The sequence below is a fragment of the Marmota flaviventris genome, chromosome 4, assembly GCF_047511675.1.
Source record: "Marmota flaviventris isolate mMarFla1 chromosome 4, mMarFla1.hap1, whole genome shotgun sequence".
In the NCBI taxonomy this organism is placed as follows: Eukaryota; Metazoa; Chordata; class Mammalia; order Rodentia; family Sciuridae; genus Marmota; species Marmota flaviventris.
Window position 1 is genome coordinate 50,785,200 of NC_092501.1, and position 23,022 is coordinate 50,808,221.

General features: G+C 36.0%; 1 protein-coding gene across 2 annotated transcripts in view; it reads left to right on the forward strand.

Annotated features, from left to right (window-relative positions):
• The first annotated feature begins 3,199 nt into the window (after positions 1–3,199).
• Positions 3,200–23,022, forward strand: part of P4ha1 (prolyl 4-hydroxylase subunit alpha 1) — a 67,673-nt gene continuing 47,850 nt past the window's right edge. Inside the window, exons 1-4 of one of the 2 annotated variants that reach the window (XM_071611181.1) lie at positions 3,200–3,374; positions 17,241–17,348; positions 18,415–18,511; positions 20,048–20,199. In XM_071611181.1, the coding sequence (XP_071467282.1) occupies positions 17,273–17,348; positions 18,415–18,511; positions 20,048–20,199 (325 nt within the window). In that variant the 5' untranslated portion in view covers positions 3,200–3,374; positions 17,241–17,272. The remainder of the gene's footprint in view (positions 3,375–17,240; positions 17,349–18,414; positions 18,512–20,047; positions 20,200–23,022) is intronic. The other variant, XM_027931225.2, reaches the window with a different exon arrangement.

Here is a 23,022-nt window from a genome sequence, read left to right on the forward strand (position 1 = left end):
GCAACAGTATTGAGAAGTAGTGGAACTTTAGAAGGCAGGGCTTAGTGGGAGGTGACTAGGTAATTGGAGTCACCACCCTCAGAAGGGATCAATGTTGTGAGGGATTAGGTCTTCTTGAATTGGATTGGTCTCCATGAGACAGAGTTGTTGTAAAGTTGGGTTCAACTTTCTTGGCTTGCCCTCTGGCTTTGTCTCTCATCATGTGAACTTTCTGACTCTTTAGCATGTGCTCTCACCACCAGATGCCATCCACCATGTTATGATGTGGCATGAGGTATTTGCCAGATGTGGGAGCCTGATCTTGGTCTTATTCCCTTCACAACCGTGAGCTATAGCAAACCACTTTCCTTATAAAGTATCCAGTCTCAGGTATTTTATTACAGCAACACCAAATGGATTAAGACAATCAAAACATCATAAAATTTAGAAGAAGAACATAATAATTTTATTAATTAGCTGCTAGACATCTCTGTATTACTTTTCTTTCCCTACATTTTTATACCTTATACTCTTTGTCGCTTCAAATGCTAATAATTCACTAACAACTTTTATAGAGAAGATAAAAAGAAAATTTAGTTTTTTTCCTTTTGTGTGGTTGGTTAAAATATTATAATATTTGACAAAGAAATAGGTTAGAAAAGTTTAAGCTTCACAACTATTGTTGATTATGCATATACATTTTTAGGATTGTTGTCAAATTTGGGAAAATACCCAAGGGTTGTTAAATATATGACTTAACAGAATTCAGGGCACATCAGTTTTCTTTGGGGGAATGACATTCTTTAGTTTTCTGTGGATGTTCTTATTACATTCTAAAAGAAAAGAACTTCCTTTTTTGGGCTATGCATTGGTAAACATTAAATCTTTACTTTAAAAACTTACACACCGAATAGGAAGAATTTCCAACAAATTAGCTTCAAGCTCCCTAAAATTCAACCCTGCTCTTCCCCCACTAACAACATATTTTTATTTTTTAATTTTTGAACTGTTGGGGTGGAACTCAGGGCCTCACACATGCTAGGCAAGTGCTTTACCACTGAGCCACATCCCCAGCCCACACATATTTTTTGATGCTAGCACACAGGGTACATTCAAATAATTCTAAGAGGTCTAATCCCACACCTTTGTTTTACAATCCTGGGTGGGTCAACACAATGGGTGGTAAGGAGTATTCTTGGAAGCCTGGACAGCTGGCAATATCTTAACTGCACATGAAAGAGACTGTGGGTTACAAAAATATATCCCACTAAACTCAAACCAAATGTATTCCTAATTCAACTTTAGCTTCATTTAAAAAATGTCTGCTAGCTATCCAACTCCACTAGACAAGAGGAAGTGTGGAAGAGGTGAAATCACTAAGGACTAAAGATTGTTGTTAAAATATTTTGCTTTTAAAATTTTTACAAAAGCATATGACTATTTGAACATATTGTTAGGACTCCTTCTATGGACTTGGAAAGGGGAAGTGCAAATGAGTATCCCTGAAGCTGGAGCTTCATTAACTTCACAGTAAATCTGCTGAAGCCATTGTTTTTTTGGCTTCTTGACCACTTCACACTTTTAAAAAATATTGAGGACTACAAGAAGGTTTTTTTTTTTTTTTAAATCTAACCCAGGGATGCTTAGCATGAGCTACATGCCCACCCTGCTTTTGAGACAGGGTCTCACTAATTTGCTGAGGCTGTTTTTGAACTTTCAATCCTCCTGTCTCAGCCTCCTAAATCACTGTGATTATAAGCGAGTACCACTGTGCCTGGCAACAAGAAGCTTTTATGTAGATCATATCTGTCTAGGATATGAGTTATTAATTCATTCAGAAACAATTAAAAAGTTGCATGTTAACTTTTTAAATAGAATACATTTTCTAAAGTAAGAAGATTGGCACTATTTTACATTTCTGCAAATCTAATGTCTGGCTTAAAAGAAGATTCTTATAGATGCTCTGCACTCAATCCTTTGCAAGAGCACAGGATCTGTAGTCTCTGGAAAACCCCACTGTATTTCCATAAAAGCAAATAAATTCTTAACATGAAAAGAATTTTGACCTTGTGATACCCTGACCACTCTTTAAGAACCACTGATTAAGGCATCACCTTATCTACTTTTTTGGTTGCCTGAAGCTCCCAAGTAGGCTTTATCTATTTTGATATCTGTATACTCAACCACACCTCCTGAATATACTTTCTGGTACATATGGAAAACTTTGTGTGAACACTTTTTAATGAATAAAATGTTGTAGGGAAGTTTTTTTTTTTTTCTTTTCATTGACAAGAGGAAAATCACCTTTGCTGCTCCTTGATAGTAAAGCTTTCTTCTTTTAGAAATGACTAAGATCCAATGCACTATTTGGTGTCTTAGAGTACTTAGTATATATTTTTTTCTTTTTCCTCCCTTTTCTTTGCGTGACTGGGGATCAAACCCAGGGCTCATGTATACTAGGTACGTGCTCTGCCACTGAGCTACACCCCCAGACCCTAGAGGACTTACTTACAATAAATTATAATATTTATCAAATCCTTTCTGTATGGTAGGCATGTTCTAAGTGCTTTATATCCATTTTCTCATGCTAATCCTAGGAGACAGATAATACCGTCATTCCTATTTTGTAGTTGAGGAAAAAGATATGAGAAAGGTTAAAGCCCAACGTTACAAAGGACTAAGCAGGATTTAAACCCAGATAATCTGACTCTGGAGCTTTTAGCCTACTATCTGCTGATAAAGAATAAAGATGGGAGATAGAGTGAGATTCCTATAAAATGACTATAGAGATATGAGAGGGAGGTTAAAAAGCAAAAAGGCTTTAAGCCAAGATAGTTGAGACACTAGACTGGACGCACTGTATTATTTTCCACTCCAGGATTCCCTTCTGCTATATTTTCTATGCTTCCTTGTTCCTCTTTTCATTTTAAAGATATGCCTTTGCTGGTGGCTTCGTTGCTCAGACCTGGCGCTGACCATGAAATTGAACAGGAGCGGGGAAATCCCGTGGTATCCGCGGGAACGACAGAGTGGAGACACCACTGCGCACGCGCGTTACTCCCTAGGCCTGCCCGCTTTGGCGGCGCGACCAGCCCCAGCCCCTGCTCTCCGCCTTCGACTCCACGCACCCGCCGCGGGTGGGGGCGGGAGGGAGGCTCGAGCTGAGGCGCCTGCGCAGTCCTGGGGGCGCTGGTGTGATCGAGCTCACGTAGCGAGGGCTGCAGTTGCCTCCTCCCCGGAGCTGCCATCGCGGCCTAGAGGTTATAAAAGGGCTAACTGGCTCCCTCTGCTGCCCAGTTGCGCCGCCAGCGGGCTGAGGGCAGGGAGTAGGTAGCCGTCCCGAGTGCAGGCGACAGGAACTGAAGAGCGCGCCGCCTTCCCGTCCCACTTTCCAGGTGAGACGCTCCTTCGACCTTGGAGAAGGGCTGTGGCCCAGGGGCAGCCCGGGTCCACCTCGCACTGCCGCAGCGGTCCGTGCTCTCCCGGCTGTGGTAGGGTGGCGGGGGTCTCCGCTTAACTACAGCAGCTTGGGTACCTTCTCCGCTGGAGACGGGTCCCGGTCTCCCAGTGCCCTCGTGCTGCCCCGCAGGCCCGGCTGCTCTCCTCGGGGCTCCCCTTCCCACCTCTGCCCCCATCCCGCCTCTGACCGTTGGGGCTGCAGCAGCCTCTGTCCCCGCCCCAGGGACCAGGACTTTCTTGAATGTTCCTTCCCGGGCAGGAATCGCCCTGTTGATTTTTCCAAGCTCCCTTCGTACCTGGTGCTCCCTACAAAGCTGAGAGGAACGCGAGGGTGGGGCGTGGGTTTTTGGCTGCCACAGCCGCAGATGGTTAGCATGTGGCAATGGAGAGTGGGCTTTACAGCTTACAGCTGAGGCTGAAGCTCTCCAGGCATTTTGCGCTATCGAAAAAATCGTCGGGTCCGGGAAGCGGACCTTCTCTGAAAGTTAGGGCTGAAGTCATCTGTTGCGCGCCGGGGTGCTGCCTCAGCAGCCACACGTAGCCGGGGGCACCGAGTTTAGGGCTGCTGGAGCCGAGGAAGTTGCTGTCACATCTCCCAGTTGGGGAAGCTGGGCTGCTGCTTCCCTCTTCGTCCCCATAAATCTTTTTAAAGGCACATGAGTTCTCCCCGCCCTCGAGAATTTGCAGAGTTTAAAAGTCCACTTAAGTCAAACATTTCATGATTGTGTGAGAATTTTGAGTTGGATTATATGACTGGCCTCCAGATACATGTTTCTAGGGGAGGAGGGATGGTACGGTAAGTATGAGAATAGTTCTCCTAAATAATCGAACCTATTAAATACATAATTCAATTTTTAGACGCTAACATGCGTTCCGCAGAGTGGAGAAGACTCTTGGAATTTTGCACTGTCTTAAAGGGATAAAGAAGCAGCTAAATCCCCTTTTAGGAATTGATCTAAAATGTCTAAGACGTTTGCCAATTTCTACTTAACTGTTTCTCTGAGAGCTGTGGCTCTAGGACTTTCCCTTGGAATGCACTCTGAAGGGATGAAGTGGCCACTACGTGAGTGGGGGAGGGGGAAAGACGTGGCAGCAGTGTTCTTTCATCAACTTTTGCTCATTTTTTTTTTTTTTTTTTTAAGGTTCTGGGAAGTAACGTATTTGCCCTTGTAGGTTTGGATGTAGCTTATGAATGGGGCTAGTCTTTTCCTAAAATAATCAGATGAAATATTCAGCATGCAGAGCAGGAACATTGGAAGTTAAATACTTTGAAGGGTTCTTTGGATCTAGTTTATATGGAGAAAATAGGTACCTTAAGCAGAAAATAGCCAAGAAGCTGAAAAGTGAACAACCTTGAATATATTTTACCTTGATTTGAAACATGAATAGTCATTCTGTGATTTTTCTCTAACTTTGGCTTAAAGTAATCTTAATATGAAACTTAAATTTTATCTTTTTCTTTAGAAGAATAGATTTTACCACTTACCTTTAAAAATCATGTCAGTTTTGGTTTTGGATTATTGGCTCTTGTAAGTCCTACCAGTGTTTTTGATAGCTAATGGCAAAAGCTTCTTGGATTTACAGTCTAAGAAAAAGGACTACTTTTTCTCTCTTAAAATGGGTAATGCTGTTTCCATTGACATACTGAAATGAATTTTAAATTACTCAAAGCCAGGTCTTTTTGATAAGAGGATAATTACATTGGCCATTTTTTGTCTTGGTACTTAGTTGGTAAAACAGATGAAAATTGTGTACAACTTTTAATTATTGTTTAAACAACCATTGAAAAAAGAAAACTATATCACCTGTGTAGTCCATGTTGTAGAAGAGAGGGACGTTGGCTTTTGGTAAGGAGATGTTAACCTTTTCTGTTACTGCAGAGTGAACTGTATACTGACAAGCAGTATCTTTTATAGAGCAGTTAAATTCAAACTCCTTCTTTTATTCCAAGGATAAAGCAAGAGTTAGAGTAGTGATAAAGTTTGCGAGTCTTCATTTCTGTGGAAGGGATGTTTATTTTATTTAGTGATTATGAACTGGACGGTAGTTACTGCTCTTTTATTGACCTAGGGGATATACATAGTAGTGGTTCTCAACTTATTTCAAGGTCATGGAATCCTTTGGAAAACTGCTGGAAAGTGTGGTCCTCGGTCAGAAAGGGCAAATATGCTCTAACATGGGATTTTATATACCATTTCTGCCTTCTCCTTACTCATGAACTCTTATTATAAGATACTCTAGAAAAAATAAAAGGCATGCAAAGCTGATGTTTAAGGCTATCTAGGCATCTTGAATTTCTTGAATATTTCTGAAAATTGAATTAGGCATGAATTTTGAGGGTTTTTTTTTTGTTTATGTGTGTGTGTGTGTGTGTGTGTGTGTGTGTAGTTGACCTTTATTTTATTTATATATGGTGTTGAGAATAGAATCCAGTGACTCTCACATGCCAGGTAAGCACTCTACCCCTGAGCCACAACCCCAACCCACTTGGCTTAAAGGGTTTTAAGAAAAGTTAATAGATTGTTAGAATTATTGAATTGCCAAGTCAATGATAGTACATCATATTGTGTATTCCCACCATATTGTGACATATTTGGTTTGTCACTCAAAGTAGAATAGGCATGAAGGTAAACAGAAATAAATTGTATCACTCTTGGATTAAACTTCATTGCTGTTCTTACAGTGAGATCTTGAATCTTACAATTAAACAATAATGGGTGTGTATATAAATATATGAGATGAGTCAAACAAAGTAGATATATATATGTGAAACTTGTTAAATTTCTCTTCCTACTTGGTGAAATGTATTTGTATAAATTGAAGCTATCCTGTCTTCTAGTCAAATAAATATTGTGCATGAATAAAAATTTACAGAATTCAAAAGGCTTCTCATTTAGGTTACTCCCAACAGTTTTTGAACTTTATACTGATCATTCCTTGGATGATCAGTATGACCATTAGTATTCTTTAAAGAAAGAAACACATGACACTAAAACCTTATTCATATACTAGTCTGTCTTCTATTGCTATGAGAAAATAGGACAGGGTGTTTTTTTTTTTTTTTAAATTAGGCTGATTTAGATTGTTCTTCTGGAGGTTTAAAAGCATGGCACTGGCTTCTGCTCAGCTCTGGTGTGAGGGCCTCATGGTAGATGACATCACCATGGTGGAAGTGTATGTGAAAATGATGACATGGTGAGACAGGAAGCCAGAGGAATTGAGGGTTCAGGCTTACTCTCTCTAACAGCCCACTCTGGGGAAACAAACTTACTCTGAGACCAGCATTAATTCCTTCTAAGGGCAGTGCCTCAACAAGGTAACCACCTCCCACTAGGGCCCAACTCTCTCTCTTTTTTTTAATATTTATTTTTTAGTTGGACACAGTATCTTTATTTATTTATTTTTATGTGGTGCTGAGGATCGAACCCAGGGCCTCACATGTGCTAGGTTAGCGCTGTACCGCTGAGCACAACCCCAGCCCCTAGGGCCCAACTCTTAAAGTTTCTACTGCCTTTCACATCACTACATTGGGGCCAGGCTTCTCACAAATGAACCTTTGATGTACAAACCACATCTAAACCATAGCAGTCAGTAATTCTTTTCTTCCTCTAATCATCCAGGGATTGGACTGGACTCTAAAAAGACTTGCAAAGTCCTCTTATATGATCTGCCAGATAACTAAAGCACCTTAGGAAGAGTTTCTTTATATATTATAATGCCTGAAGATGATTCTGTGAGATAGTTTTATATTATCTCCATTTCACAGTATAAAGAAAACAAGACTCAGAAAAGTCAAGTAATTTGCTCAAGAATTCAGTAAATGGCAAAACTAGGACTTGGACTCAGGTCACCTGTTCTCTGATTCATATTTCGTATTCCTTCATCATCTCTGATGAAAGTTGATTAATAGCATATCTACCACTGTATTAGAAATGTTTTCAGTATCTAGAGTTGAAATAAACCTGAATTCCTGGCTAGTAGTAATTAACAGTCTTTTCCATTCAATTTAAATGACTGGGAGTATCAAAAGAGTAATGAAAAATGTTTCATAGAAAAAACAGAACATGAATACTTAAAATAATGCTATTATTTTACTCTGTTAAATCAGTCAGTGCTGAAAGGAAGCACCTATCTAGATTCTTATCCTCTGCAATAAGGAATAGTCTTTTATGTACATTTTCTTCAGCTGGCATCAGAAAAAAAAAGGGAATTGAAGGCTGGAAAGAAGAGAGTTAGACCAGGGTAAAGAAAAGTGGCATTTTGGCAATATAGCCTTGGGAGGGTTGAAGTTGAGTAAAGTATACCTGAGTCTTGAAGCTATAATCCATCTATTAAGAAAGGGGTTGCTAACCAGTTTTGGCTATTCTACTCTGAACTAATGGATCCTGGCCTGAATTGATCATGTTCAGAGATACAAGCATACATAAATAACCTCTTTTGTATTGGGAATGAGATTTGAGTAATATTATAGGTACCTGTGGGTATTTGTCTGTAATATATGCAGAATGAATTAAACAGATGTTTCAGTTATAGGAATCAAATTTACTTTGATTTTGGAACTTAATAAGACCCAAGAATTGATAATCAACAACTACAAGTCATGAAAAAAGCTTTGAACATCGTATGAAGTATCAAGTAGAAGAGCAGTATATAGTAGTATTCTCTGATCCACGAGGGTTACATTCTAAGACCCCCAAGGATGTCTGAAGCCTCAGTATCAGATTGTACATATATTGTTTTTTTTCCTCTACACACAGTAAGAGATTAAGAACAATAAATTAAAATAGAACAATAAATTAAAATATAATTATAACTATACTATAATAAAAGTCATGTGATATGGTCTCTCAAAATTTTGAATGTTACTTTGGAAGCACTTTATGGATTCTCTTTGTATATCCAAATTGCCAGATCACTACACTTGTGTTCAAAATGTCTTAATTCCTCATTGCACTAAAATAATAGTTTTAGGCCACAGTTGACCATGGGTAACTGAAACCACAGAAAGTGAACCTGTGGATAAAGGAAAACTATTGTGTTCTGTTATTCATGTCTACAGTGACAGAAGTGGATTCTGTGAGCATCTTAAAATTACTAGCCAGGGTGGTGGTGCACGCCTTTAATCCCAGTGGCTTAGGAGGCTGAGGCAGGAAGATCTCGAGTTCAAAGCCAGCCTCAGCAATGGCGAGGCACTAAGCAACTCAGTGAGACCCTGTCTCTAAATAAAATACAAAATAGGGCTAGGGATATGGCTCATTGGTCTAGTGCCCTTGAGTTCAATCCCTGGTGCACCTCCCCAAATTTTTATAAACATATTAAATTTTTGGAAGGTATTTAGTAAGGTTTCTGGGGAATAAGTAATAGAAATGGAAATTATAAAGTTTTAATCACTAAGATGTGGTTAATCTTTTTTCTATTTTCTGAATAAGATTTTTCACCTGGCTCCCTAGCTCTATTGTCCAAATAATTTCTCAAGCTTTCTAACCAAAAATTGTTCTGTGAAATGTTTATTTCACTAAAGAAGGAAAATGTGTATACAAAGACTGCACTGTTGTTTACTTCTAGAAAAATTGTCCTGGAAATGTTCTTCTGGGTTCTGTGTTGTGATCATTAAGTCTTATTGCACATAGTGATATTGTTACTTTACATTGTGCTTAAAGAATAATAGCTTCTTGTTTGAAATAACATACAGAATGGAGGATGTGTTTATATGTTTATATAAGAGTGCAGTAAATATCAACTAACTCGTTTTAAATAGGCTCAGAACTATTGTTACACTGTAAGATTAGCTGTATTTATAGATCTAGTTCCTTCAAAAATTAATCAGTAAGTGTTTATTTTAGTGTTTCTAAAATCTACTTGTTTGAATTTAGGACCTCAAAACATTTTGGATCTCTCAGCATTGCTATATTGACCTTTGTTATTGCCTCATTTCCAGAGAATCCTGTCCCAACACCTTTTAAATTCATACAGATTTATTCATATTCAAAGGTTGCATGAAGACATTCTCAAAGTTACATAGTTTCAAATTTTACTGTCATTTCTTTTAACCTCAAAGATATTTAGAGAATAGGTCTCAATTAATTGATTAAAAACACTATTACAAGTGACAGTAAATGTTGGTGAGGATGTGGGGGAAAAGGGACACTCATATATTGCTGGTGGAACTGCAAATTGGTGTAACTACCCTGGAAAACAGTATGGAGATTTCTCAGAAAATTTGGAATGGAACCACCATTTGACCCAGCTATCCCACTCCTCAGCAAATACCCAAAGAACTTAAAATCAGCATGCTGTAGTGATGTGGCCACATAATATTCATAGCAGCTCAATTCACAATAGGTAAGCTGTGGAACTCGCTTAGGTGCCTTTCAACAGATGAATGGATAAAGAAATGTGGTGCATACCCAATGGAATATTAGCTGTAAAGAAGAATAAAATTATGGAATTTTCTGGTAAATAGATGGAACTGGAGGATATTAAGTGAAATAAGCCAATCCGCAAAAAACCAAAGACCAAATATTGTCCCTGATATACAGATGCTGACCCACAGTGGACCTTGTGGGGGTCGAGGGGGAGGGCAGTGGAGGTTCACTGGATTGGAGGGGGGGCAGGAATGGGAGGAAGGAAGGCCTAATGGGAATGGGAAATACAGTAGAATGAATCTGACATAACTTTCCTATGTTTGTATATGAATACATGACCAGTGTAACTTGTACAACCATAAGAATGGGAAGTTATGCTCTGTGTATGATATGTCAAAATACATTTTACTGTCATGTATAACTAAAAGGAACAAATAAAAAAAAGTACCCATAAACAAACAAAAAACACTCTAGGGCTGAGGTTGTAGCTCAGTGGTAGAGCACTTGCCTGGCACATGTGAGGCACTGGGTTTGATCCTCAGCACCACATAAAAATAAATAAATAAAAATAAAGGTATTGTGTCCATCTACAACTAAAAAAAATAAGTTACATGTGAACACTAGAATTGTGATGGTGTTAAGTAAAAATATCACCCTTAAGATTTTTTTTTTTATGAATTTGCAGTTCCTCCTCTGCTTCTCATCCCTAAGAAACCATTTTTCTCTGTCACTTGAGATTAGTTTGTATTTTCTACAGATTTATATAAATGGGATTGTTTAGTATAATCTCTCTCTATATATATTGTTATAGAGTATGAGTCTGGCTTATTACACTCAGTATAATTATTATTATTTTTTTTAAAGAGAGAGAATTTTTTAATATTTATTTTTTAGTTTTCGGTGGACACAACATCTTTGTATGTGGTGCTGAGGATGGAACCCGGGCTGTACGCATGCCAGGCCAGTGTGCTACCGCTTGAGCCACATCCCCAGCCCTCAGTATAATTATTTTGACATTCACCCATGTTGTTCATTCCTTTTTGTTGTTTGTTAAATTGTAGTAGATTGTACAAGTTACCATAATTTAAAAAATCCATTTACCAGTTGATGGACATTTGGGCTGTTTCCCTCCCCTCTTTTTAGAGAGAGAGAGAGAGAGAGAGAATTTTTTAATATTTAATTTTCGGCGGACACAACATCTTTATTTTATGTGGTGCTGAGGATCAAACCCAGCGCCCCACGCATGCCAGGGGAGCGCGTTACCGCTTGAGCCACGTGCCCAGCCCCTCCCCATTTTTGACTGTGATAAATCTGTAACATTAATGTACAAATCTTTAGCAGGGCATATGCTTTCTTTTCTAGGAGTGGAATGACTTGAATTTATGTGATAGGGAAGTAATTTTTTTCCAGTTGGTGGCTTGTCTTCATTCTTTTAAAAAGTGTATTTCAAAGGGAAATCTCTGTTATCAGACAACATCTCTATGTAGAAACTTAAAAGGCTCTTCAAAAACAGCTATGGTAAATAAGTGAATTCTGCAGATTTTCAGGATAGAAGGTCAATACAGATCAATCAGTTGCATTTCTCTATACTTGTAGTGAGCAATTGGAAATTGAAATTAAAAAAATTACCATCTCAGCACCAGAAACATGAAATATTTGAAGAATTGACTTTACAAAATCTGTATGCTGAAAATTAAAAAACACTGATTATACCATGCTCAAGGATTGGAAGCTCTATTAAAAATGTACATTGTTATCCACCTGAAATATATAGATTCAATGCAGTTTCTGTCCATATTTCAGCAGGATTTCTTATAGAAACTCACAAGCTGATTCTAAAATTTATAGGGAAAAGCAAAGGAACTAAAAAAGCTAAAACACTACTTGATTTCAACTTGATATAGAGCTACTGTAATCAAGGCAGTATGGTTTTAGAGAAAAGATGTGTAGATCAATGGAACAAAATAAGAATTCAGATGCTCAGGGTTGGGATTGTGCTCAGAGGGTGAGCATTTGCCACGCATTCGTGAGGCTCTGGGTTTGATCCTCAGCACTACATTAAAGATAAAGATATTGTGCCCACCTAAATAACTAAAAAAATTAAAAAAAGAATTCAGATGCTCAAAAATGGTCAATTCTTTTGGGAAAAATAAATGGCAATTCAATAGAAGACAGTCTGGAACTGTTGGATATTTGTATGCAAAAGAAGAAAAAAATCTTTGTTTTATTTCTGAGATAAACCTTTAGACTAAGTTAATATTTGGACATAACAACATAATATTTGGATTAAGCAACATCAAGGAATGTATATATCATTTAATGTTTCTTTCTTTTCCTTCTTCCTTCAGCCTCTGTCTATTGTCTTCTCAAAATTCCTAAAACATAAAGGACCTGCATCTGTCTTCTAGGGGTCTGGGCTACTTGTTCCTTCTTGCTATCTTAACCAGAGTTGAAATTGAGCTTTCTTCTCCAGGTCATTTCTGTTTCTGTGCCCCATGAGACATCTTTGGTGACAAATTCAGCTATTATTGAGTTTTTCCCCACATCCAAAAGTAATTGACATTTTTTAAGTGTGTTCTGTGTTCCAGGTGGTAACCTAAGCACCTTGATATAAATTATTGCTTTTTAAATTACTTGCTGGCAGTCACATTTGACCTTCATATTTACACCTTACCCTTTGGCTTATTCCTGGTTCCTGTTAAAAGAACCATCAAATAAAGGTTGACATTTACTGATTTACTGTAAATTTTTAGCTTCTCTATCCTGGAAGCAAGAATTTTGACCTTTTTTGCATATTAGGAATGTATGTATTTCTAAGAAGGTGTTTGAAATAGTTGAATATTCAACTGTTATGTAGTTTAAAACACATAGTCTCAAAGTTAGTGAAAGAATGGTACCATTTTAATAATAATAAGATTGATATCTTTGTCAAACTTCTCCATTAACCTACATTAAAAAGTTTCTGATTTAGGAGTATCTGATTTTCCTAGCTGAGCAGAACTTCAGACATTAAGTTGTGCATGTGCTCAGTGGTAGAATGTTTGCCTGGGGTGTGTGTGTGTATCTGGGTTTGATCCCTGGCACTTAAAAAAATAAATAAAAGAATAAATATCGAGTTAATTTAACTTGAAGTGAACCTGAATTCCAGTTTAAATCTTTAAAAAAGTAGATTAAGTCACATATTCATAAACTACCTTTGATATAGAAGTAGTATTTTTGGATCTCTTTAAGAAGCAAAAAGCAGTTATTGAGAAATATTGCATTAAGCACAGGGATGAGGAGACAGATTATTTTTTAGTACTCTGGGCTCAATAAAAACCCAACTCCTAGCACATTAGGTAATTGTAAGTATAAATAGGAAATTGTCTAAAAAATTGAGATTAAGAGTATGATTAGACTTCAAGAATATATTTTTTCTTCTCCATCTTGTTCGTCGTCTTGTCTTTCTGTATATCTGCTTCATCCACTCTTTGGACCTATATGACAGAGCTTGATCTCTAATTTCTCCTGAACTTACTTTATATAGTTCAAAGAGTGAGTGCCATTTCTTTCTCACTTTCCAAAATTTCCAGAAATTTATGAGCCACTTAGTTAGGGATCATGCTGTTTGTAACATGACTGCTAAAACTGTGAGGATGAGTTGAAGGTAGAGGAGAGCAGCATCAAAAGGGTAGAAGAGGCAGTTTCTAGAAGAGAATAGGAGTAATGGAGGTATAATAGGCAAAATCAGAGGTGTGTTTTCTGAAATGATTTTATATTAAGGTTTTCTCTGATAGAAGAACTTCTAAATGATCCCCCATGTTGCACTTTTAATAAAGGGCAATATCTTGACTTGGAACTGACTCCCAGTATGAGTCTTAAAATGCTATTAAGTTGGAATTAATTAAGTCAGCAACTCGGTTCACTGCTCAAGTAAGAAAGGTGTGGAAAAGAAGTTAGCAAGATTTCTTGAGTTTTTGATAGAGCAGTTGATCATAGCATTAAAGCTCTTGTCCATCAGATTCTAAGTACTAGATACTAGCTCACATTCTTTGGGAACAAAAGTATGACTGGAATTCATGGAATTAAGTTAAACAAATGACAATTTGCTAAGGGATTACAGAGAAAAGCAAAAATAAAACTACTTGCATCAGTAATCACTCTTAGTTGTCTCAGAAAATCCATTCCATCTTTGATAGAAAAGGCATGCCACATCTTGACACACAGCACATTGTAATGGCCAGAATTTGTGTTGGTCTTTTGTGTTGATCATGAAAACTGTCAAAATGATTTAAGTGAACACTGTGACAGGAGAACCAACAGTTGGATATGAGATCTGTATGAGGAAAAACAAAGTTGGAGCCTTCTAAAATAATTAGAACAAGTATGGAAGGTGTGGAGAGACTTGTTAAAAGGAGCTTTGTGAAAAATTTTAAAGTTTAGGATATCAAGCATCTTGAGTCTGCCTTTTAAAATTGTTGGATAATTTGTCTGGAAATGTTGCAGGTTTTTCTTGGAAGAAAAAATGTGAAACCGAAAGGATAATAGACTTTTTTTTTTTTTTTTTTTTTTTTGCCGGATGCCCAATTCTAGTAATTTATTGAATAATTTATACTTAAAATTCAATAAATCCTGATGACTCAACATTGTAAATATTTACAGTGTAGTAGAACTCTTAAAGTCTATTCTGAGGGTTTGATTGACCTATTGAGTTTGTGGGGCTGGACTTTCCTGGAAGAAGCACTTTAGGAAAGTTTGATGTTGAATAATTCGTGCACTTTGCAATTTGCTTTTATCCAGGCCTACCTGAGACATTTTTTTTTTTTCCTAAAGGAGATTGCATCCGCTTTGATCTATTTATATTCTATTCAAGCTTGTTTGAAGATTTAGAACAGGAGACATATCTCCTTTTTTTTTTTTTATAAAATTGTATTGTCTTTGGGCACTTGACTCTTAGATGTTGTATAATGATTTACTTTGCAAGTTGATAACTGAATGAGAATGGAAATGATGGAAGTAAAACACTATGAGTAAGGAAATCATTGTTTTAAAAATCTGTGATTGATAAAGCACATTAACATACTCCTTAAGGTTTCTGAATGAATGTGGGTAAATGAGACATAGTGTTAAAACAGGTTAGAGGAACCATTCCCTACAGTAATTAGAATTTCAGTTATATTTTTACAAAACGTGAGTTGATGTAAAAGCTATTTAAGGGAAGAATTCCATAATTACAAGGGTTTTTGTATCCAGTGGTTCTCCAAAGTGTGATCCTTAGTCCCAGTAATATCAACATCACCTGGAATTTGTGTAAATTATCTAGATTGCTTTCTTATTCGTAAATTTAGAAATTATCTGCTTTCAGAGATACTCTGTGGTTGTTTTGTTTTATTGTTTATAACTGTTAAACCTGTGTAGACTTTATTTTAAAGCATAACATAAGGTAAAGAAATACTTACTCTTTATGTGAATAATGCTTTGGATTTTTATGTAAGCTCTGTCATTCTTAAAATAAAACTTTCAAGTTGTATTTGAAGAAAAGCACCATTGAAATCTATTTAGTTCTGTAAGCTAATGGTTCTTGAAGTTTAAGGACAATAAAAGTTGACAAAGAATCGTTCATGACAGTATATTTTTAGCAGTGAAACAATAATCTCATCTGAAAAAATCTAAACTTTCTCATTGGAGTTAAAAGTTCAAACAACATTTGTGATTATCTTTCTGTGAGTACAGACAAAGCATTTGTATTTTTTGGAAATAGCATTTATTCATGAAGAAAATGATGACAGAAATCTTTTTAAACAGTGAGAAACTTCTAGACTCTTCAGACAGCATCGGGTTTTGAAAAAGACTTGTGCTTTGGCAGGAACCCAGGAAAGGAAGTGTCTGCATCTGCTACATTCTAGAAGCCTTCCCAAAATCACTGTATGGCAGCCAAGAAAGCAGGGCATTTCACTACTGTGTGGTTCTGGAAGTATCTGGAAGTTTGCAGCAAACTTGAGGGAGGAGATTTAGGAGTTCTTCCAGAATGTCATTTTTTGTGGTGATCTATTTTTATTGAGATTCAAGTTACAGGGAAAGTAGTGTTATTTTTCAGCTGGAATAGGGACCTTTCACTGTGGCCTCCACTCAGCCTGTTGGTTTAGGTAAATTCACACTGGAAATCAGAGGTGCCTATACAAAGAGAACAGTGTGACAAATTAGAATAACCAGTGGGAGCCTGTTACTGGGGCAAACAGTATTGTAATGGTGGTTTATTCTCCTGTAAGGTAATCAGAAGCATTTAAAGTTCATGTTTGGGTAGAGAAGGAGAGAGAGAAGAGTGGTGGTAGGACATCTGGGAAATCAAGTTAAAACCTTTATGTTGTTTAGTTGATATCCTCATCTGCTGTGTAGAATTTTCACTAGAAAAAACTGCTACCAGTGGCACAGAGAAACAGAAGGGCTTTGCTACCAGGATTAAAAAATAAAAAAATTCACAACTGTGAACTTTCTTTTCTTATTTTTAGGCATCATTGAGATATAATTCATATACCATACAATTCACCTACTTAATATTCATGATTCAGTACTATCAGAGTTATTTAATCATGTGTCCCTACATTTTCATTACCCCCAAATGCACAAGTTTTAATTGAATTTATTTAAAAATTTAAAACCATACAGAGAAAGATGGAACAAGTTAGGAATTTTCTTTCTTTCTTTTTTTTTTTTGTGGTGCTGGGGATTGAACCCAGGGCCTTGTGCATGTGAGGCAAGCACTCTGCCAACTGAGCTATATCCCCAGCCCACAAGTTAGGAATTTTAAGGATTAATTAGAAAGCTCTGAAATTTTTTTCCTTTAAAACATATTCTGACATCTTTAAAATATATTGGCAATATCTAATAAAGCATATCTTCTGGGAATATCATGGTTTTTATCTATATCACAGAGAAAACATATCTTAGGTTATATGAAGAGCCACTGCTATTCAGCTACTCTGATTGTATTATTATGAAAAAAATTCAGATTAAATTTTTAAGCATAAGTTATCAGGTAATAAAAAAATGTAATTTTTTTCTCTAACATGAAATATCAAGGTAGTATTCTACATGAAAAATAAGAAGTTAACTATCATTAAATTATTTAATTAAATTATTATATCAATTTATAAGAATTTTTTCTTTTTCATTCTACTGTCTTTCCTATTCCTAGTCCTGCTCCCTTTTCTCCTTTGTTTAATCCACTGAGTTTATGATAATTAACATCAATTTGGGGTTAGAGCACTTGCCTTGCAAGTGTGAGACATTGAGTTTGATCTTCATCACTATATAAGAATAGATAAATAAAGGTATTATGTCCATTTACAGATTAAAAAAAATTCTTGGAATCTGGATTTAAACAACATTTAAATGGGAAAGATAAATAACATTTCCCTTCTTCCTCTTTTTTTTGCAATGGTTTTATTTCTCTTGCAGGTGTGTGAACCTGTAAAATTAAGTCTTCCAAGATGATCTGGTGTATTTTAGTCATAGGGATTCTACTTCCCCAGTCTTTGGCCCATCCAGGCTTTTTTACTTCAATTGGTAAGTCTTAACTATATTTCGCATTTAAAATTTTCCATTTTTAAGTGTTTTTAAATTAGTAGAAACGTATACAGTGCAGTTCCATGATAAATATTCTGATTAGAAGCTTATGAAAATTTAGAAAAGCATGCCAAAGAAAATTACTGATTTTTTTATCTAGCAAATAATTTAATGCATATAGTCTTTTGATGCATAGATAAACAAATATCCTACATATTGTTTTCTAATCTTTTTCCATTAAAAATCTACTGTGAATACATTATTTTTCTGCATCATAATTTTTATAGATCTTATATAAAAGTATTATAAAAATAGCATATTGGTTAAAGTGGGGGGGAAAAAGTATAGTACACAGACTATAGTACATCTCCCCATGTCCCCTTGCTCCCAGAATAATTCCTTAGAGTTTGAAATGTATCCTTTTATATTTTCATGTATGTACTTTTAATTGCCTTAAATAAGGTGTTTGCCTTCATTCTGTTGACTTTTTGACCCTTATAGAATTGTAAGCTAAAATACAAATATTTATAATATTTGATTTCATCATATAAAATGATGAGTAATCTCAATCCCTTATAAATAACTAAAAATAGAATATTTGCAACCTTTTTAGTGTAGTTTCTGTTTAATTCTAGTCTTGAAAACAAAAGGTGAGGAAGGAAGTGATAAAAAGCAAACATTGATCCTTGGAAAGTAGTATTGTTTTGTAACAATTTTGTCAGTGAAAAGACAATGTGCCAACACAGACAAGGCTTGTAAAATTAAGTAGATTGAAAATTAAAATTGGAACACATGATTAGAATAAAGTTTGGGGCTTTATTTTGATTTATCTCCTTAATTTCTTTCTTTCTTTTCTTTTTTATCTTGCTGGGGATAGAACCCAGAGCCTCTCTCATATACTAGGCAAGTGCTATAAAAAGGGAAAAAATGATCCTCTCTAACCTATCTCATTTTATGCCAGTTAAATCTTCCCATAGAATGAAGCATTCTTAATCATTCTAAGCTTGTTCTAAAATATTGTGTAGATGGATATGAGCAAAACCTTCTTCTCCTCTTTCCTTTATAGGTCAGATGACTGATTTGATCCATACTGAGAAAGATCTGGTGACTTCTCTGAAAGATTATATTAAGGCCGAAGAGGACAAATTAGAACAAATAAAAAAGTAAGTAGTATGTTTTACTTATTAAGATTGACTCCAAACTGGGTGTGCTGGCGCACACTTATAATCCCAGTGGCTTGGAAGGCTAAGGCAAGAGGATCCAAGGTTCAAAGCCAGCCTCAGAAACTTAGCAAGGCTCTGTCTCAGAATAAAAAAGGATAGGGGATGTGGCTCAGTGGTTAAGCTCAGTGGTTCAATCCCTGGTACAAAACAAACAAACCTCCACCTGTATGTTTTCTTTTTTTAAGCTAAAACTTTGAGTAGAAATAAAAACCATCTTTGAGTTTTAGAAAACAAGTTAAAATGGCTAAAGCAAGAGTATAGTGAACAAGGGCTAAAGCCTGGGTCTGGGTTTATGTGGAAGAACATGGATTGAGATGAGGATATGATGGGTAATGAGGAATTGACTGACCATTTTTCAAAATGGTGCCAAATATTTTCAAAATATCATCTATCCTATTATTGCCCCAACCCCTAATGAAGCCACCTGGATAAAGTTCTCTTTATCCTTCATTCCTTCATTTTTGAGCCAATAGTGGTAAGTATAGTTAATATTATTTAATTGATGTAGTTTTTCTCAAATGCTAATTATCTTTAATTGACTCAGATTATAGTTAATCCTGACCTGAGAATTCCTGTTCTTTGTTCAATGAGTAGCTAAGTATTAAGGCTTTTGTTTAGTTTCTAGATATTGAATGTAAAACTCTGGCATTAGTTAAGCCAAGTTCAGTGGCTTACTTCCATAAACCCAGCTACTCCCGAGGCTGAGGTAGGACAGGAGGATTGCTTGGACCCAAGAGTTCTGGGTCAGCCTGGTCAACGTGGCAAGATGCCATCCCCACTCCACCCACCCACACAAAAAATTTTAGTGTAAGTTGATTTAAATGAACATGTTGCTGAATTTGGTTGAGCTTATCTGTACTTTGTAATCGTCAGTTATTTGGCCTTAAGGACCTATGGGAAAATGAATTTTTTTTTTTTTTTTTTTTTTTGTACTAGAAGTATCAAATCTCGGCTTTTACTAAGGTAGGTTCTGTTTACTATTTGGAAAAAAACAGAACTAAACCATGAGGGCTAGGGTTGTGGCTCAGTGGTAGAGCACTTGCCTAGCATGTGAGGGCACTGGGTTCAATCCTCAGTGCTGCAAATAAATAAATAAACAAACATACAATATCGACAACAAAAAACTAAACCAAAAATCTTTTACAGTTATATTTTGATTCTGCCAAGTTGGATTTACCAATAAGAACATTTTACTTTTTAAAGAACCTTTATAATTTTACTTTAAAAACAAGTTTTTTGTTAATATTTTTAGTTGTAGATGGACTCAGTACTTTTATTTTATTTATGTGTGGCGCTGAGGATCTAACCCAGTTCCTCACATTGGCTAGGCAAGCACTATACCCCTGAGCTACAACCCCAGCCCAAAAAGAAGTTAATAGTTTTAAGCCTCTAGTCTCTATTTTCAAGTGCTACTAAATTGTGTTTTTCCTTATTTGACTGTGTGTATACTCCATTTTTATGTCTTAACATCTGTAGATGGGCAGAGAAGTTAGATCAGCTAACTAGCACAGCAACAAAAGATCCAGAAGGATTTGTTGGGCATCCTGTAAATGCATTCAAGTTAATGAAACGACTCAACACTGAGTGGAGTGAGTTGGAGAATCTGATCCTTAAAGATATGTCAGATGGTAAGTCTGAGGAATCTAATGAGGGAAAAAAAAAAGGGTAAGGCAATACTTTCACCACCTATAGAAATGCCAAAATTTGTGATAAATTCAGTTCCTAGAACATCAATGTTGTAAATGAAGTGAATTATTGCCCAACTCCATTTGGTTAGATCAGAGCTAATTTAGTCAAGATCCTGAATACTTTGATTTAAAAAATAGTAATTTATGCTACTAGTGACTAACACTGGTGATTTTGTTATGAAATCTACAGAAGTGAATAGATTATTTGGCAAATAGCATTTGGCATTTCTGAGGGTAATCGTTTATATTTAGGATTACTTTCAGACTTTAAAGATGTCTATATAAATTTTTATTTTCAATTCTTAAAATATCAGGAGTGGTATCGTAAAGAGAGTGTTAGTATGTTCTACCTATTATTCTGAGTTTAGGATTACTCTATTACTCAATATAGGCAATAAATTTAAAAACTGAGACTACAAACACCAATAATGAATAAGTCTTCCTAGTTGAAACAGTAAAATTGTAGTTGAAATTGTTCAGGTGTTTTAGATATTTTAGTAACAGAAAACTTAGTCTAGAATTGAAGGAGGTAAAGGGATTATGCCTAGTATACAGTTAGGGGCTCATATATTTGTTGAATGTAATAAGGTGGCCAAAAGAGGGAGCAAGAATGCTGAGCCAGCTGCAGAGATAAAATATTCTAAGCTGGGCATGGTGGCACATACCTGTAATCCCAGCAGCTTGGAGGTGGAGGCAGGAGGAGTGTGTGAGTTCAAAGCCAGCTAAGCAACTCAGTGAGACCCTGTCTCTAAATAAATTACAAAATAGGGCTGGGGATATGGCTCAGTGATTAAGTGCCCTTGAGTTCAATTCCCGGTACCCAGAAAAAAAGAAAAAAAAATTTCTAAGAGAGCTGGTCTCAAATAAAAATACTCCCAAGATAGCCAGGAATGGTGATGCACACCTGTAATCCTAGCATTTGGGAGACTGAGGCAGGAGAACCACAGGTTTGAGACCTGTTTAGGTAACTTAGAAAGACCTCATCTCAAAACAAAAAAAACAAAAACAACACCCCCCCCAAAAAAACAACCAACCAAACAAAAAACCACCCAAAACACTAGGGATATAGCTCAGTGGTAAGATGCTACTGGGTCCCATCCCCAGTACCACCAAAAAAAAAAAACAAACCAAAAAATCCTCCAGGAGTACTTACCAGTGTTTTAGGCAATGAAGTAAACTATATTATTCCTTTCTTAGGCACAGCTTTACATTCTGCAGTTTTAGTTACTCATAGTTTAAGAATACTAGATGGAAAATTCCAGAAATAAACAGTTTTAAATTTTGTGCCTTTCTTAGTAGTGTGATTAAATCTCATGCTGTCATATCCTGTTCCATCTGGGATAGGAATCATAGCTTTGTCCAGTGTATCCATGCTATATATGCTACCCAACCTTAGTCACTTAGTAATTCTCTTGGTTACCAGTTCATTGTCACAGTATCATAGTGCTTTGTGTTCAGATAACCCTTATTTTACTTAATGATGACCTCAAAGTGCAAGAGTAGTGATGACAGTTTGGATGTGCCAAAGAGAAGACATAAAGTATTTTCTTTAAGTGAAAGTTATTTCTTTTAAGTGAAAGTTATTGACTTGATAGGAAAAAAATCATGTACTGAAGTTGAAAAAATTGCACACAAAATTACTAGGATCTATAGTAAAAATGAATTTTCCATGAAATTGTGAAGAAAAAGAAACATGGTTGTTTATAGTTGCATCTCAAACTACAAAAGTGTGATATCATAAGTACTTGTTAAGATAGAAAAAGCATTAAATTTGTGTATATATGCATAGGAAAAACATAGTTTACATAGGTTTTGTATTATACATGATTTCAGGCAATATTCAGTCTTAGAATGTCTCTTTATGTTTAGGGGACTACTGTATTATGCAAAAGACCAGAAATCTTGAAAAGTAATTGCAAGTACTTATGAATACTTCACTATGAGGGGAAATGTCTGTGATTATTTTCTTTGCTATATATATAACACCATGAGAACATTAAATTTTTTTTTTTTTTAGTTGTATATGGGCACTATCTTTATTTCATTTATTTTTATGTGGTGCTGAGGATCAAACGCAGTCCCTCACCGCATGTGAGGCAAGCACTTTACCTCTGAGTCACAACCCCAGCCCCATGAGAACATTTTGAAAGAAATAACACCCACCTATCTCTCTCCACCCCCCTCATTCTATGCATAACATGTTTACACAAACATAAACACACATATCATTCATTCTAAAGTAATGACCTGCACTATACAAGGCTGGAAAAGAAAATAATGACCTGTAGACTTTGGTGTTTTAATCTGTGGTAGTTATCCCATAATGTGCTACACACACACACACACACAAAACATTGTGATCTTCTGTAAGATTTGTGAAATTTGTCTGTAAAATTCCATGTGGAAATTGTTACTGAGGGATAGTTTCAAACTTTATATGAACTTTAGCCTTCTTCCAGCTAGTTGATATTTGTATATTTCCATTAACATAAAAATGCCTGATCTTTTGCTGACCAAAATACAAATAGTTGATTATAAGTTTTTTTTAAATATTTATTTTTTAGTTTTAGGTGGACACAATATCTTTATTTTTATATGGTGCTGAGAATCGAACCCAATGTCTCATGCAGGCTAAGCGAGAGCGCTACCACTTGAACTACATCCCCAGCCCCTGATTAAAAGTTAATAAGAGAGAAATCTCATACCTATTTTTTATTTACAATGATGACATTTACATTATAAAAATTTTAAACTCATTGTTTT